The 14070-nt window shown below is 44.7% G+C and overlaps 1 protein-coding gene across 1 annotated transcript in view; it reads right to left on the minus strand.

Annotated features, from left to right (window-relative positions):
- The window catches only part of LOC147596530 (hsp90 co-chaperone Cdc37-like 1), a 40718-nt gene that overhangs the window by 14939 nt on the left and 11709 nt on the right, over window positions 1–14070 (minus strand). Inside the window, exons 3-4 of the mRNA XM_086769452.1 lie at window positions 10347–10628; window positions 9492–9585 (exon numbers count right to left, since the gene is read on the minus strand). Coding sequence (XP_086625578.1) covers window positions 9492–9585; window positions 10347–10628 — 376 coding nt within the window. The remainder of the gene's footprint in view (window positions 1–9491; window positions 9586–10346; window positions 10629–14070) is intronic.

Here is a 14070-nt window from a genome sequence, read left to right on the forward strand (position 1 = left end):
TATGTCCCTAGGAGTATTTCGGCTGGCAAATTATGGAAAAAAATAATTAGGCTGCAAAAGTTAAAAATCCTTCAAACAGTGTTTACCTTAAACGATGTGCAGAAATTGCTGGGAGCTATCAACTGGGTACGCCTGGTATTAGGCCTCTATACGGAATTGCTTTCTCCACTATTCCAGATACGTAAGGGAGACGCAGATTTAACCTCTCCTAGGAGACTGACTCCAGAAACAGCTTTGCTACAGGTCTCCATTCATTGGCCTAAGCAACCAATGCTGCAATTTTTAAGAGAATTAATGTGTATCCAGCAACTCATTTAAGTTGCACTCCCATAAAAAATTGCTTTGACAATGTTTACAGATGGATCAGGAAAAACACACAAATCTATGATTGTGTGGAAGAAAAGTGATAAGTGGCATCATGACGTACAATTGGTAGAAGGTTCAACCCAAATTGTAGAACTTGCGGCGGTGGTACGAGCCTTGTATAAGTGGAAAGATGAATCCCTCAATGTTGTCTCCGATTCTGCCTATGTGGTCAATGTGATACAATGCGCTGAATGGACAAGGTTAAAGGAAATTAATAATCCTTTGTTGTATGACCAGTTTCAAAAAAAAAAAAAAAGGTAGGAACAAACAAAAAGCTAGCAAAAGCAATGTATGTGCTCAATTTTCTAAATCACTGGAGTGACAATTCTTCCCCAATACAGAAACATTTTGGATCATCTACTGTACATGAGGCCATCCGAGGGCAAGCTCCAGTGATGGTAAAGAATCTGGAAACAGGTAATTGGGAAGGACCATTCCCTCTTATGACGTGGGGGAAAGGATATGCTTGTGTCTCTACAGGGGCAGTGAACAAGTGGATCCCTGCACGATGGGTACGACCAGCGCTCCAAGCTGCCTTGCGTTCGTCGGATTGTTAACAAGCTGTGTGGCAGCCCCATGGACATCAGTCACGGAAAGAACAAACGTGTGGGTAACTATGGCTGGTGCCACAGGGTGGGGCGCCATTTGTCTGTCTGTATCATCTTCAAATAAGCCTTTCAGAACATGCTTGGGCAATCTGCCAGATCAGATAGCGGTAGGACGGCAACTCTGTGTAAAACAACAGCAGCCGCGAGTGCTGAGTGCTAAATTACAAAAGATGGAACTTTTGGGATCCCTAAAGATGGACTTGTGCCTATTTTCTTTAACTATTCAGGAGCTAATGTTACTAGAGGGGTAATGATTGTAAATGCTTTAAGACCTATACATTGCAATGGCACAGCATGGTGTAATCACGCGAGCACATATCAAAATCCTGACAGCATAAAAGACCTAAACGAAGTACACATAGCATTGAATCTGATGGCCAAGATAATACAGAGTTTTGGAAACCAGGTGAAATTATTGCTGCTTCAATCTTTGCACTTGATGTGGCAAGTGCCCAGGCATTAGCTACGCTAAATAAATTGGGCTGTTGGCTTGCTAAGCAAACGCATACAACTGCATCGGCACTATCAACGCTGCTAACTGATGTAGATTCTATACACTGTGCTACTTTACAAAACAGAACCGCTGTTAGCCTGCAGAGCACATATTTGACAGGCCTTGTTGTGTGCGCTGGCCACGCATGCAGCAACGTCTAGTCACTACTCTTTCACTGAATCTGCTGAGGGTATAAACAGAGATGGCTATGAGTGGAGGAGAGGGGAGGGACCCAGAGCACACTTTATTTACAACAGGGGACACCCTGAAGGTGCTGCGCCTGCCTCCTTTCTCTGCTCTGACCCCGCTGATAAACATCCTCTTGCTCAGCGGTGTCTTTGGCGTAGTCGGGTTGGTAACAGAATAAATCAGTAGTAGATTTTTTTTTTTTTTAGTACAAAATCATGGTTGTCAGGATTTTGATGGGCTTTGCTGCATGAATCTGTCTGATTATTTGGAATCTATTCACAAAAGTATTCAAAACTTGCAAAAAGGAGTACAAAAACAGCAACAAAGTGATGATTTTGATATATTCAGAAATCTTTTTGGTGGATTGATAAAAGCTTATTACAAATAGCTGCAGGATGCTTATTCATTCTTTTTATATATGTATTTTGATCTGTATTCCGTGTGTGTTGAAATGTGTGCAGACTTTAATAGATAAAGCGTTGAAACAAGCCTCTTCTCATAAACAAAGAAGAGGGAGATGTGGGTATTTCTTGAGCCAGTACGGTGTCAGTGAAAGCACACCGACCTTGGGAGAGGGATACAATCATGCTCGCTGGAAGAAAGCCATGGAATGAGAAGGGAAGCTTTAAGACACAAAACATTGTTAGCAGAATTTATGGCTTGTTTCAACAGAGGCTTGCAAAAAACTAGTCACTGGCCTTGTAGATAAGAAGGTTGCTGGAGTTGTTATGTCTGTAATAGTAGAAGAATGCCGTAGTAGAAAATTACTAGAAGGCAGTGAAACTTAGTTTTGCTTCATAATCATGAATATGTATAACGTGTGACCAGTAACTTTATTGGCTAAGCTTGTGTGTGGCATAACTGGGTGGTTGCTATCCTTGGCTAAAATCAGAGTTGTGATACTAGGCATCATACTAGGTATAATCATTAACATTCCGTGCTTGGTCACCTGCCTACAAAAGTGACACAGAGAATACTACATCAGGGCGTGCATGCCATACGACGTCAGTTCCGACTGCCCATCTCACAGGCTCGGGCTGTAGTGGCAGCCTGTCCAGCATGCCAAGCAGCAAAGCCGAACCAGCCCTTATACTACCCAGGCATTAACCCCCGGGGGTATGCTCCGAACCAGGTATGGCAAGTGGATATCGCAGAGTACGCGCCATTTGGCTGTCTCAAATACATTCATGTTGCGGTCGACACTTGCTCCCGAGCTTTCTTCGTGTCCATTCACGACGTCCACGACACAGAAATCCATCCCGCACCTGAACCGGGCTTTTGCCTGCCTAGGGGTACCTCAGGAGATAAAGACCGACAATGGGCTGAATTATCGATCACGGGTGTTTCACCACTTCCTGCAGACGTGGGGAGTCCGCCATACGTTTGGCATTCCTCTGAACAGCACCGGGCAAGCGATTGTAGAACGCACACACAAAACCCTGAAAGCACAGCTAACGTGCTTGGGAGAGGGGTTTGCCGGGGGTCTTGGTCGATGAAGCGCTTGTGGTACTGAATCATATGTCCTTCGCTAACCCCCAATCCGTTTCCCCTATCCAAAACCATTTTTCCTCATGTCAGCTGCTGTTTGGGGGCAAGGCACTCCCAAAGGTCTGGTACCGCCTGCCAGAAGACCCACGTTGGGAAGGTCCCGCTGATTTGCTAACATGGGGACGAGGGTATGCTTGTATCTCCACAGGTGCGGGGACCCGATGGATCCTGGCCCCGTTGGTACAGCTGTGGCTGGAGGATCGGCAGGGTAACTGAACGGCGCTGTGCTCTCCAGCTCATCCTAGTGGGATTGATCCTGATTGTGAGTCTTCCAATGCAAGTGATAACGACTAACTTTTGGGAGCGGTTCACGAACTGCGCCAACTCTACTCAGGTTTGCATAGCGCGTGGCCTGTTGGGCTCTTGGGAATGCCAACCGCACAGCCCTCGCCATATCTGAACCGGCGACTGCTTTAGCAGCATACAATGAAGGACTGACACAAATGAAGTTGGCATTAGATTATGCCCTTGCGAGGCCTGGCATCGGTTGCAGTGACCTAGAGGGAGTCCTAGGTCTCCAGGGTTACTGCTGTTTGGGCTTCAGCAAGAACTCCTCCTTGGCCTTGGAGAAGACGCGTGTGCATGCTGCCCAGTTGGTATTCAACGTCAAAGCCCTAAAGGACTGGGGGTAGTTTCCAGACCTGTTCGGTTTACCTAGATGGCTAAGAAATATTGTGTCTATAGGTTTGAGGATCCTAGTAGTTGCTTTGATAATGCTTTGTTTGTTTCTGTTACTGTTACGTTTCTTGCATGCTATGGTTGAGGGGTCACTAGGCGACTATCCATGATCAACTATGTTATAGCGGCATCCACCTCAGGGTACCAGCCATTAGACCAGGATGATTTAGCATACGGGGGGGAATTGTGGGGTAACGTTAGCAGGGCTGCCTGTATGCACGAGGGGCGGTCCGTGGTGATTCACGTGCTAGGCGCGGATAGGTCCATGGGCGCAGGGGGCAGGTGCGTCCCCGTACGTGGCGGGCACGGATAAGTCCATGGGCACAGGGGCAGGTGCGTGGTGGGCGCAGGGGGCGGGTGCGTGCGGGTGCGTTCGCGTGCGTAGCGGGTGTACGGTTATTTAACCCTGTGTTGCGCAGCATTAAAGTGAAGGCTTGCCTTGACGGTATCCGTGTGATGCCCTGCTTTCCCCGGGGCGGGGCTCCGGTGCGTGCGGGGTAGGTTAGCTGGCAAGAGAAGCCGGCAGTTTACCTTGCGTGACCAAGGAGAGGACATGAGGGAGTGGGATGGGAAGCCTACCTCTGCCCTAGAGGCGCGGGTACGTGAGTTGCGTGGAAAAACCACTGCAAATAGAAGTTCTCCCTGGAAAATTGCTGCACCAGTCTCCAATAGGGAGCGTAGAAGGAATAGCTTTAGTTCTGACCCTCTTGAAGGGACCTCTTGTGCATATTTAAAAGAAATGAACAATGAATACTGTGGCCAGGATTAGAGAGGCCCTGCCTCCAGCCAGGCGGAGGAGAGGGACAACAGAGTTTATTGGACTGTGTGGATCCGATGGCCTGGCACGTCAGACCCACAAGAGTATAAAGCTCTAGTGGATACTGGTGCACAATGTACCCTGATGCCATCAAGATATAATGGGGCAGGACTCATTTGTATTTCTGGAGTGACAGGAGGATCCCAACAGCTGACTGTGCTGGAGGCTGAAGTGAGCCTGACAGGGAATGAGTGGCAAAAGCACCCCATAGTGACTGGCCCAGATGCTCTGTGCATCCTTGGTATCGATTACCTCAGGAGTGGGTATTTCAAGGACCCGAAAGGGCACCAGTGGGCTTTTGGTGTAGGTGCTTTGGAGATGGAGGAAACTATACAGTTGTCCATCTTGCCTGGTCTGTCAGAGGATCCTTCTGTTGTGGGGCTGTTGTGGGTTGAAGAACAACAGGTGCCAATTGCTACCACAACTCTGCACCGGTGGCAATATCGCACCAACCGAGACTCCCTCATCTCCATTCATAAGCTGATTCATCAGCTGGAGAGCCAGGGAGTGATCAGCAAGTCCCACTCCCCTTTTACCAGTCCCATATGGCCAGTGAGAAAATCAAGTGGAGAGCGGAGACTCACAGTGGACTATTGTGGCCTGAATGAGGTTACACCACCACTGAGTGCTGCCGTGCCGGACATGCTAGAACTTCAGTAGGAACTGGAGTCAAAAGCAGCCAAGTGGTATGCCACCACCGATATTGCTAATGCGTTCTTCTCCATCCCTTTGGCAGCAGAATGCAGGCCACAGTTTGCTTTCACTTGGAGGGGCGTCCAGTATACCTGGCATCGACTGCCCCAGGGGTGGAAACACAGCCCCACCATCTGCCATGGGCTGATCCAGACTGCACTGGAAATGGGTGGAGCTCCAGAACACTTGCAGTACATTAATATAATTGTGTGGGGCAATACAGCATCAGAAACTTTTGAAAAAGGGGAGAAAATAATTAAAATCCTCCTGAAAGCTGGGTTTGCCATAAAACTAAGTAAGGTGAAAGGACCTGCAAGAGAGATACAGTTTTTAGGAGTAAAATGGCAAGATGGATGTGTTCAGATTCCAATAGATATAGTCAATAAAATAACAGCCATGTCTCCACCACCTAACAAAAAGGAAACACAAGCTTTTCTGGGTGTTGTGGGTTTCTGGAGAATGCATATTCCAAATTACAGTGTGGTTGTAAGCCCTCTCTATGAAGTGACCCGAAAGAGGAACGATTTTAAATGGGGCCCTGAGCAACGACAAGGCTTTGAACAAATTAAACAGGAGATTGTTCATGCAGTAGCCCTTGGGCCAGTCCTGACAGGGCGAGAGGTAAGAAGTGTGCTCTACAGTGCAGCCGGGGAGAATGGCCCTACCTGGAGTCTCTGGCAGAAAGCACCAGGGAAGACTCGACCTCGACCCACAGGGTTTTGGAGCTGTGGATATAGAGGATCTGAGGCCTGCTATACTCCAACTGAAAAAGAGATACTGGCAGCATATGAAGGAGTTGGAGCTGCTTCAGAAGTGATTGGTACTGAAGCACAGCTCCTCCTGGCACCCCGACTGCCAGTGCTGGGCTGGATGTTCAAAGGGAAGGTCCCCTCTACACATCATGCAACTGATGCCACATGGAGTAAATGGGTCGCACTGATCACACAGCGAGCCCGAATAGGAAACCCCAATTGCCCAGGGATCTTGGAAGTGATCACAGATTGGCCAGAAGGCAAAGATTTTGGAATGCCACCAGAGGAAGAGGTGACGCGTGCTGAAGAAGCCCCACCATACAACAACCTCCCGGAAAATGAGAGGCGAGATGCCCTGTTCACTGATGGGTCCTGTCGTATTGTAGGAAAACATCGGAAGTGGAAAGCTGCTGTGTGGAGTCCTACACGACGGGTTGCAGAAGCCACTGAAGGCCAAGGTGAATCAAGTAATTTTGCAGAGGTGAAAGCCATCCAGCTGGCTTTAGACATTGCTGAACGGGAAAAATGGCCTGTGCTCTATCTCTACACTGATTCACGGATGGTGGCAAATGCCCTGTGGGGGTGGTTAAAGCAATGGAAGCAGAGCAACTGGCAGCCCAGAGGCAAACCCATCTGGGCTGCCGCACTGTGGCAAGATATTGCTGCCCGGTTAGAGAAGCTGGTTGTAAAAGTACGTCACGTAGATGCCCACGTACCCAAGAGTCGAGCCACTGAAGAACATCAAAACAACCAGCAAGCGGATCAGGCTGCTAAGATTAAAGTTTCCCAAGTGGACCTAGACTGGCAACACAGGGGTGAACTATTTTTAGCTCGGAGGGGCCATGATACATCAGGCCACTAAGGAAGAGATGCAACATACAAATGGGCTCGTGACTGAGGGGTGGACTTGACCATGGACACTATTGCACAGGTTATCCATGCATGTGAAACATGCGCTGCAATTAAGCAAGCCAAGCGGTTAAAGCCTCTGTGGTACGGAGGACGATGGCTGAAGTATAAGTATGGAGAGGCCTGGCAGATTGATTACATCACACTCCCACAAACTCGCCAAGGCAAGCGCTATGTGCTTACGATGGTAGAAGCAACCACTGGGTGGCTGGAAACAAACCTGTGCCCCGTGTCACCATCCGGAACACCGTCCTGGGCCTTGAGAAGCAAGTTCTCTGGTTACATGGCCTCATAGACACCTGGGCCAAAGAGCACAGTACTGAGTGTGTATATCACATCCCCTGTCACGCACCAGCCTCTAAAAATGGAACAGTACAGTGGACTGCTGAAAACTACACTGAGAGTAATGGGTGGTGGAACCTTCAAACATTGGGGTACACATTTAGCAAAAGCCACCTGGTTAGTCAGCACTCAGGGATCCACCAATCAAGCTGGCCCTGCCCAGTCAGAACTGTTACATACTGTAGATGGGGATAAAGTCCTTGTGGTGCATGTAAGGAATATTTTGGGGAAGACAGTCTGGGTTATTTCTCCCCTGGGCAAAGGCATACCCACCCATGGGATTGCTTTTGCTCAAGGACCTGGGTGTACTTGTTGGGTGATGCGGGAGGATGGGGAAGTCCGATGTGTACCTCAAGGAGATTTGATTTTAGGTGAAAATAGCCAATAATTTGAAGTGCTTGATGTTGATTACTATATAGTACTGTATGTCATTATCTAGCTGTTACATATCCCTCTTTGCTTCCTCCTGTTCCCTGCCCTGAGAGACTTATGTTGTATCAAAAGTATTATAGTAAAATCACCTAGACCAACAAAGAATGAACTTTGATAAAACAGGAAAAAATGCAGCAGTGATGGAACCAGACCTGGCTCTAGCAACTAGCACCCAGCGACAGATCTTCAGTCTGCAGACTATGAACATGCTAAATCACTCGCACCAGGTACACTACCTTAGGAAACACTGCCTTGTCTGTCCTACCCTGAGAGACTGTTATGACAGATGGAGCCCAAAGTTATGGACTGGATAAACTCAACAGACATTTTGGAGGGATGGGCCATGGACTAAGGGAGTTACATCTGTGTGTATGTATATAAGTAGATCAAAGAAAGAAAAAGGTGATGATTAGTTGGAAAGTGTAGGATCTGGGCATGATGTAGATGGTGTGGACTAAGGGGTGGATAATGTCCTGGCTCTGGCTAGGATAGAGTTAATATTCACCTGAGCTGGGAGGAGAACAGGAGCTGGTGGCCCCTGTGGCTGGGGCACCCAGCTGGGATAGTTAACTAATTAGCAAACAGCTGGGGTTAATTTACCCAAACTGGCCCAAGGGCTGTTCCATCCCATGGGACACCCTGCTCAGTGCTGAGGGGAGCCTCCTGCCACATGGGAGGAAACTGGGTGTGGAGATTTGTTGTAAGCCATTGTACTGTGTTTGTTTTCCATCACTGTTTTGTTTTCTTCTGTTATCACTGTTAAACTTATTTTTTGTTTCATCTCAACCCATGTGTTTTTGCTGCCTTTTGTTTACCAGTTCTCCCTTCTGTCCCCCTGGAGGGTGGGGGGAGTGAGAGAGAGACTGTGTAGTCTGGTCCTGACCAGAGCTGAACTATGACAGTGGTCAAAACAGAAGAGTCAACTGAGTGGTTGAAAGTTAACTAGAATACTGCATTGTAAGTAGCATGAAACCACCTTCATGGAAAGAGTTGCAGGTTGAAAGTCAGAACTCAAAATTCAAGCAGTGAAATCACGCCCCCCCCCCCCCCCACTGTCCTTCATATGAGTTAACTGCCCTAATACACATATTAGTTATATTTTACTGCTTGCCAGTACTAGATACAAAGTTTTACACTTCTGTCACTCATATAAATATATCTTTAAAAATAAATGATCAATTCCATCTCTACATAGTCTTAACAGCTGTTTTGGAGATATTTACCTTTTATCATTCATCCCCCTCAATGATTAACAGACAGCGAAACACCAGCTATTTATAGGAGGCAAGTACAGACAGTTCCAGGCACTTTTACATGCAGGAATTGCATCTCCATTAATGTCCCTATTATTTCCCATAGAACAGCAGAAAAAGTTGCTAGAACTTCAATTTTCATTATTTGAAAATCTCTTTCAGTTCTATGTTGACTCAAGAATTTCTCATTGATCATAGGAACAGGCTTCTGTGATTTACAGTTTCCTTTACTTTGAAATGGTTATTTTTTACAATGCTACATCTGTCCTGAGAAACAAGAATCTAGATACTCCCCAGATGTTTCATTTGTTAGTATCCATTTTGTACAATAATTATAATGAAAAAATGAAATAGATCTACACAAATTCTACAGGAGGTTAAACTGCACAATGTTGGAAGCAACATACTTACCAAAAAATCTAATCTTTTGTTCATGCTTCTGTATAAATGATTTAGATATATCTTCATCTTCTACTTCTTTTCTTTTATATTGACTAATAAAACTCTAAAGAATAGAAAAGACTATCATACAGTCTCCATATATACCTTTTTTGAACTACAGGATTATTTTAATTCATTACTATTTAAAGGGCAATGTTCCAGTTTTAAGCATAGCTCAGCAAACACATATGTATACACTTAATGTACCCAAGAAGGTTATTTACCAAAGCACAGCTCATCTAATTAATAATAGGGTGAAAAATGCCTTATATTCTTCTTCTGAACAATAATCTATCTCAAAGTTCTATGCACTAGTAGTAACTTATTGATCTATAAACAATGAGGAATATCTACACCATCTAGCCCTGATGAAGCTACCTCAGTGGAATTATGAAAAATGATGCATTAATGATTCATATTCAAGTTAAGTGCTGAAAACAAAACTGTCATTTACTATCAAGACAGTTTGTGCTAAAATAATATGTATTAAGAAATTCATGTTATTAGAGGCAAACCGTGCACATTTCAAATGTGACAATTTGCCATAACAAAGAAGCAAACTTCATGTGAAGAACTATTGCTCATCCTTGTTTTTGGCAACAGTTGCTATAAGGGACAAATGTAAATTCTGATTCCTAATTAAAGGAGAAGTGTCATACACATTCATGATATCAGTGCAATATGTCCCCTTTAATATGGCAAAATAAGAAAGAAAAACATTCAATACATTACAATAAGCACTATACTAGATATAGAAAACACTCCAGATGAGAAATTGAACAAAAAAGGCTTATAATTGTTTTCATATACATTTATATGTCATACCTTATTAAATACCTCTTTACTAAAAGAATCTGTATTCCACAGATTCTGTCTTTCTCTCTGTATTAGCGCTGCTTCTTTTCTTTTCCACTCTTCCTCTCTCTGTCTCAGTTCTGAAGCTTCAGTTTGTGCTTTGGCATATTCCTGATCCGTGGATTCTGAATTATACAGTGCTAAATGACCAAGTTTCTGCTGGGCTTCTGCTAGATTCCATTTGGATTCTACAGAGCTCTTCACAAACTCTTTTTGTTTTTGACAGACTAATTCAATTCCTTGACCATAGGTCTGTGTGTAAAACAAAACATGCTGTTTATGGAAGGAAAACTAATAGAATTTATGAAGCATATAGAAACAGAAGGCTTTGACTCCCAAATAGAATACTGAGATGGAATGCATCTTGAAAGCAATATTATATTCACAACAGTGATTAATCATGATACTGTGCAGCTAGATGATTTTTAAAGGAAAATTCTACTTTGTCGTAGTTCAGCCACAAGCTTTCTAAACTTAATTGAAAGATATTTACAGAATCATGGATCAAGTAATACACCAGTAATACAATCTCCAGACTGCATATCATAAAATTATTTTGTAGATGAAAGGATTTCCCTTGCTCCCCTCTGTCTATCTTTATTCTGCAAAATTAACAATAGCCAAAATAGCAGAATACTTGTAAGACATACTTCTGAGAAGAAAGCATCTGCTTTAAGATGTCAAATAATAACAATAGAGTAACTATTACTACCTACCTTCCAGCATGGATTAATATTACTGTGGTGGGTTGACCTTGGCTGGTTCCCAGCTGCCCACCAAGCTGCTCTCTCACTACCCCTCCTCAGTAGGGCAAGAGAAGAAAATAAGATGAAAAAAAGCTCATGGGTCGAGATAAAGACAGGAAGATCGCTCACCAATTATCGTCATGGGCAAAACAGACTCGACTTGGGGAAGATTAATTTAATTTATTGCCAATTTAAAATAGAGTAGGATAGTGAGAAATAATGACAAAACTGAAAACACGTTCTCCTCCCCCCTTCCCAAGCTCAACTTCACTCCTTTCATTCCTGACTCTTCTGTCTCCTCCTCCCTGTCCTGAGCAGCACTGGGGCGATGGGGAATGGGGATTTTGGTCAGTTTGTAACAGTTCCTCTCTGACACTCCTTCCTCATCATACTTTTCCCTTGCTCCAGTGTGAGGTCCTTCCCACAGGCTGCATTTCTTAAAGAACTGCTCCAGTACAATTCTGTTCCATGGGGTACAGTCCTTTAGGAAGACTGTTCAAATGTGGGTCCCCTACGAGCTGCAGCTCCTGCCAGGACCCTGCTCCAGCAATGGCTCTCCACTGGCTGCAACTTCCTTCAGGGCACATCCATCTGCTCCAGTGCAGTGTCCTCCATGGGCTGTAGTGTGGATATCTGCTCCAGCATGGTCCTCTCCACAAGCTGCAGGGAATACCTGCTCCGGCATGTGGTCCTCTCCATGGGTTACTGGGGGACAATCTGCTTCACTATGGTTTTCTCCACAGGCTGCAGGGGAATCTCTGTTCTGGTGCCCGGAGCACCTCCTCCTCCTCTTTCTTCTCTGACCTTGATTTTCTTCAGGGTTGTTTCTCTCACTCCTCTCTCTCACAACTGCTACACAGTATTTATTTGCCCTTTCTTAAATATGTTTTCAGAGACGTGTCGTGAGGGCCTGAAAGAGTTCATGTGTGTTGATGTCTCAAAGATTGTTGTAGCTGTGACGCACAGGGTGCTGTGCGGTAGGAGTCCGGTAACACAGGAGGTGGAGGCCACATGGGGGATGTGCAGCTCCACAGGTCCCTGTTAACGACTTGCCCACTATGGCAAGGGGTCACACAGCAGTCATCTGAGGAAGGGGCTTCCGACCACCCCTCACGTTCAGCGCCTGCTTCGCGCCTGCGCAGAGGACTCAGAACTCTCTGGACCCAGACCATACCAGTCTTCCAGGGGCATAACTCGATGTTGACGCGGAAGTAACGGACACTGCTGACGACCAATATGATCAAGCAAATGCCAATTTATTGTTGATACATCCCGGTTAATATAGCCCTTCTAATTCCGTATCATGGGCAAGCTCTCTACTAATTGGTTAACTATATCATGCACGCACTCCTAGCTAAAATATGATTCGTTAAGTCTCTATGTTCACGCACACGGCTCTCTCCACCTGCACCCTGCTTCACGTACAGCCCCCAGTCACGTATGCCAGCTGTTTTCCTTCTTCTCAAGGTTGCTTTGTTTACTTTCTCACAGGAAGCTTCATTACTTTCTCACAGGCGGCCTCATTATTTTCTCACAGGTGGCTTCAGTACTTTCTTACAGGCGGCTTCAGTACTTTCTCACAAGCGGCTTCAGTGATGTCCTTGAGGCCTGCTGCTCACAAACATAACAATTCCATTCGGTCTGGATTGTTCACTAAGTGCCCCTGGTACTCCAGGTATCCAACAAATCCCCCTTTTTGTTTTGAACAATCCAGACCCACTTTCATCATACGTTCCATAGCTTTCACAAAGCATTTTAAAATATACCCCAAAATCATCAGTGTCAACAGCAAACCCGTCAATAATACCAACCCATAAACTATCAAATCTTTTAGCCAGCCTGTGACCCCCAAGGATTTCAACCAGTCTGTTAACCTGCTTTCCACTTGTATTGCATGCATGTTGCATCATAACTCTGCCAACTGATAGCGTATCGACTTAGAGTGATCAGAAACATTCATGCAACACATACCTTCAAAATCTTCACATCCATGTTCTAATAACAAAAATCAATGGCTGCTAGATTCTGCAAAAATATCATGACGCATGCTATCCATGTCTTCTAATAATCCTGATAACATGCTAGAAGTTAAATTCATTTGCTTTTGTGCCCAACAAGCTAATTTATTTAAGTTAGCTAAAGTTTTTGCAGTTGCTGCCCAAGGAACAAATAAAGATAATGCTATCCGCTCAGCTGTACCCAACAGGGTTAAATTGCTGTCACAATGGGGAGTCAATACTTTTAGCGATCTTCTTGCTCGAGTGTGATTCCGTAATGTTCTCATAGGTGGAGCAAACACTATCAATTTTCCAAAATAACATGGTCCTCCTATGGCCCTTTTTGGTACTCCTGACCTTATTTTACTACAATATCAACTAGGTTCATGGTTGTTTGGGTTTTGTTTTTTGGTTGGGTTTTTTTGTTAGGTTTTTTTTTTTTGTTTTGTTTTTGGTTTTTGTTTTTTTTTTTTTTGAGCCAGATGTATTGAGTTGTTAATCATTTTTTGCAAGCATGGTATGTTAATGATTATGCCTAGTATGATGCCTAGTATCACAATTCCGATTTTAACCAAGGACAGCAACCACCCAGTTATGCCACACACAAGCTTCGTTAATAAAATTACTGATCACACGTTATACATATTCATGATTATGAAGCAAAGCTAAGTTTCACTACCTTCTAGTAATTTTCTACTATAACATTTTTCTACTATTATAGATATAACAACTCCAGTAACTTTCTTATCTATAAGAGCAATGACTAGTTTTCTGCAGGCCTCTGTTGAAACAAGCCATAAATTCTGCTAACAATGTTTTGGATCTTAAAGCTTCCCTTCTCATTCCATGGCTTTCTTCCTGAGAGCATGATTGCATTCCTCCCCCAAGGTCGGTGTGCTTTCACTGACACCGTACTGGCCCAGCGAAATACCACATCTCCCCCTTCTTTGT

Source organism: Chlamydotis macqueenii, chromosome W (genome assembly GCF_036417535.1).
Source record: "Chlamydotis macqueenii isolate bChlMac1 chromosome W, bChlMac1.mat, whole genome shotgun sequence".
Taxonomy (NCBI): domain Eukaryota; kingdom Metazoa; phylum Chordata; class Aves; order Otidiformes; family Otididae; genus Chlamydotis; species Chlamydotis macqueenii.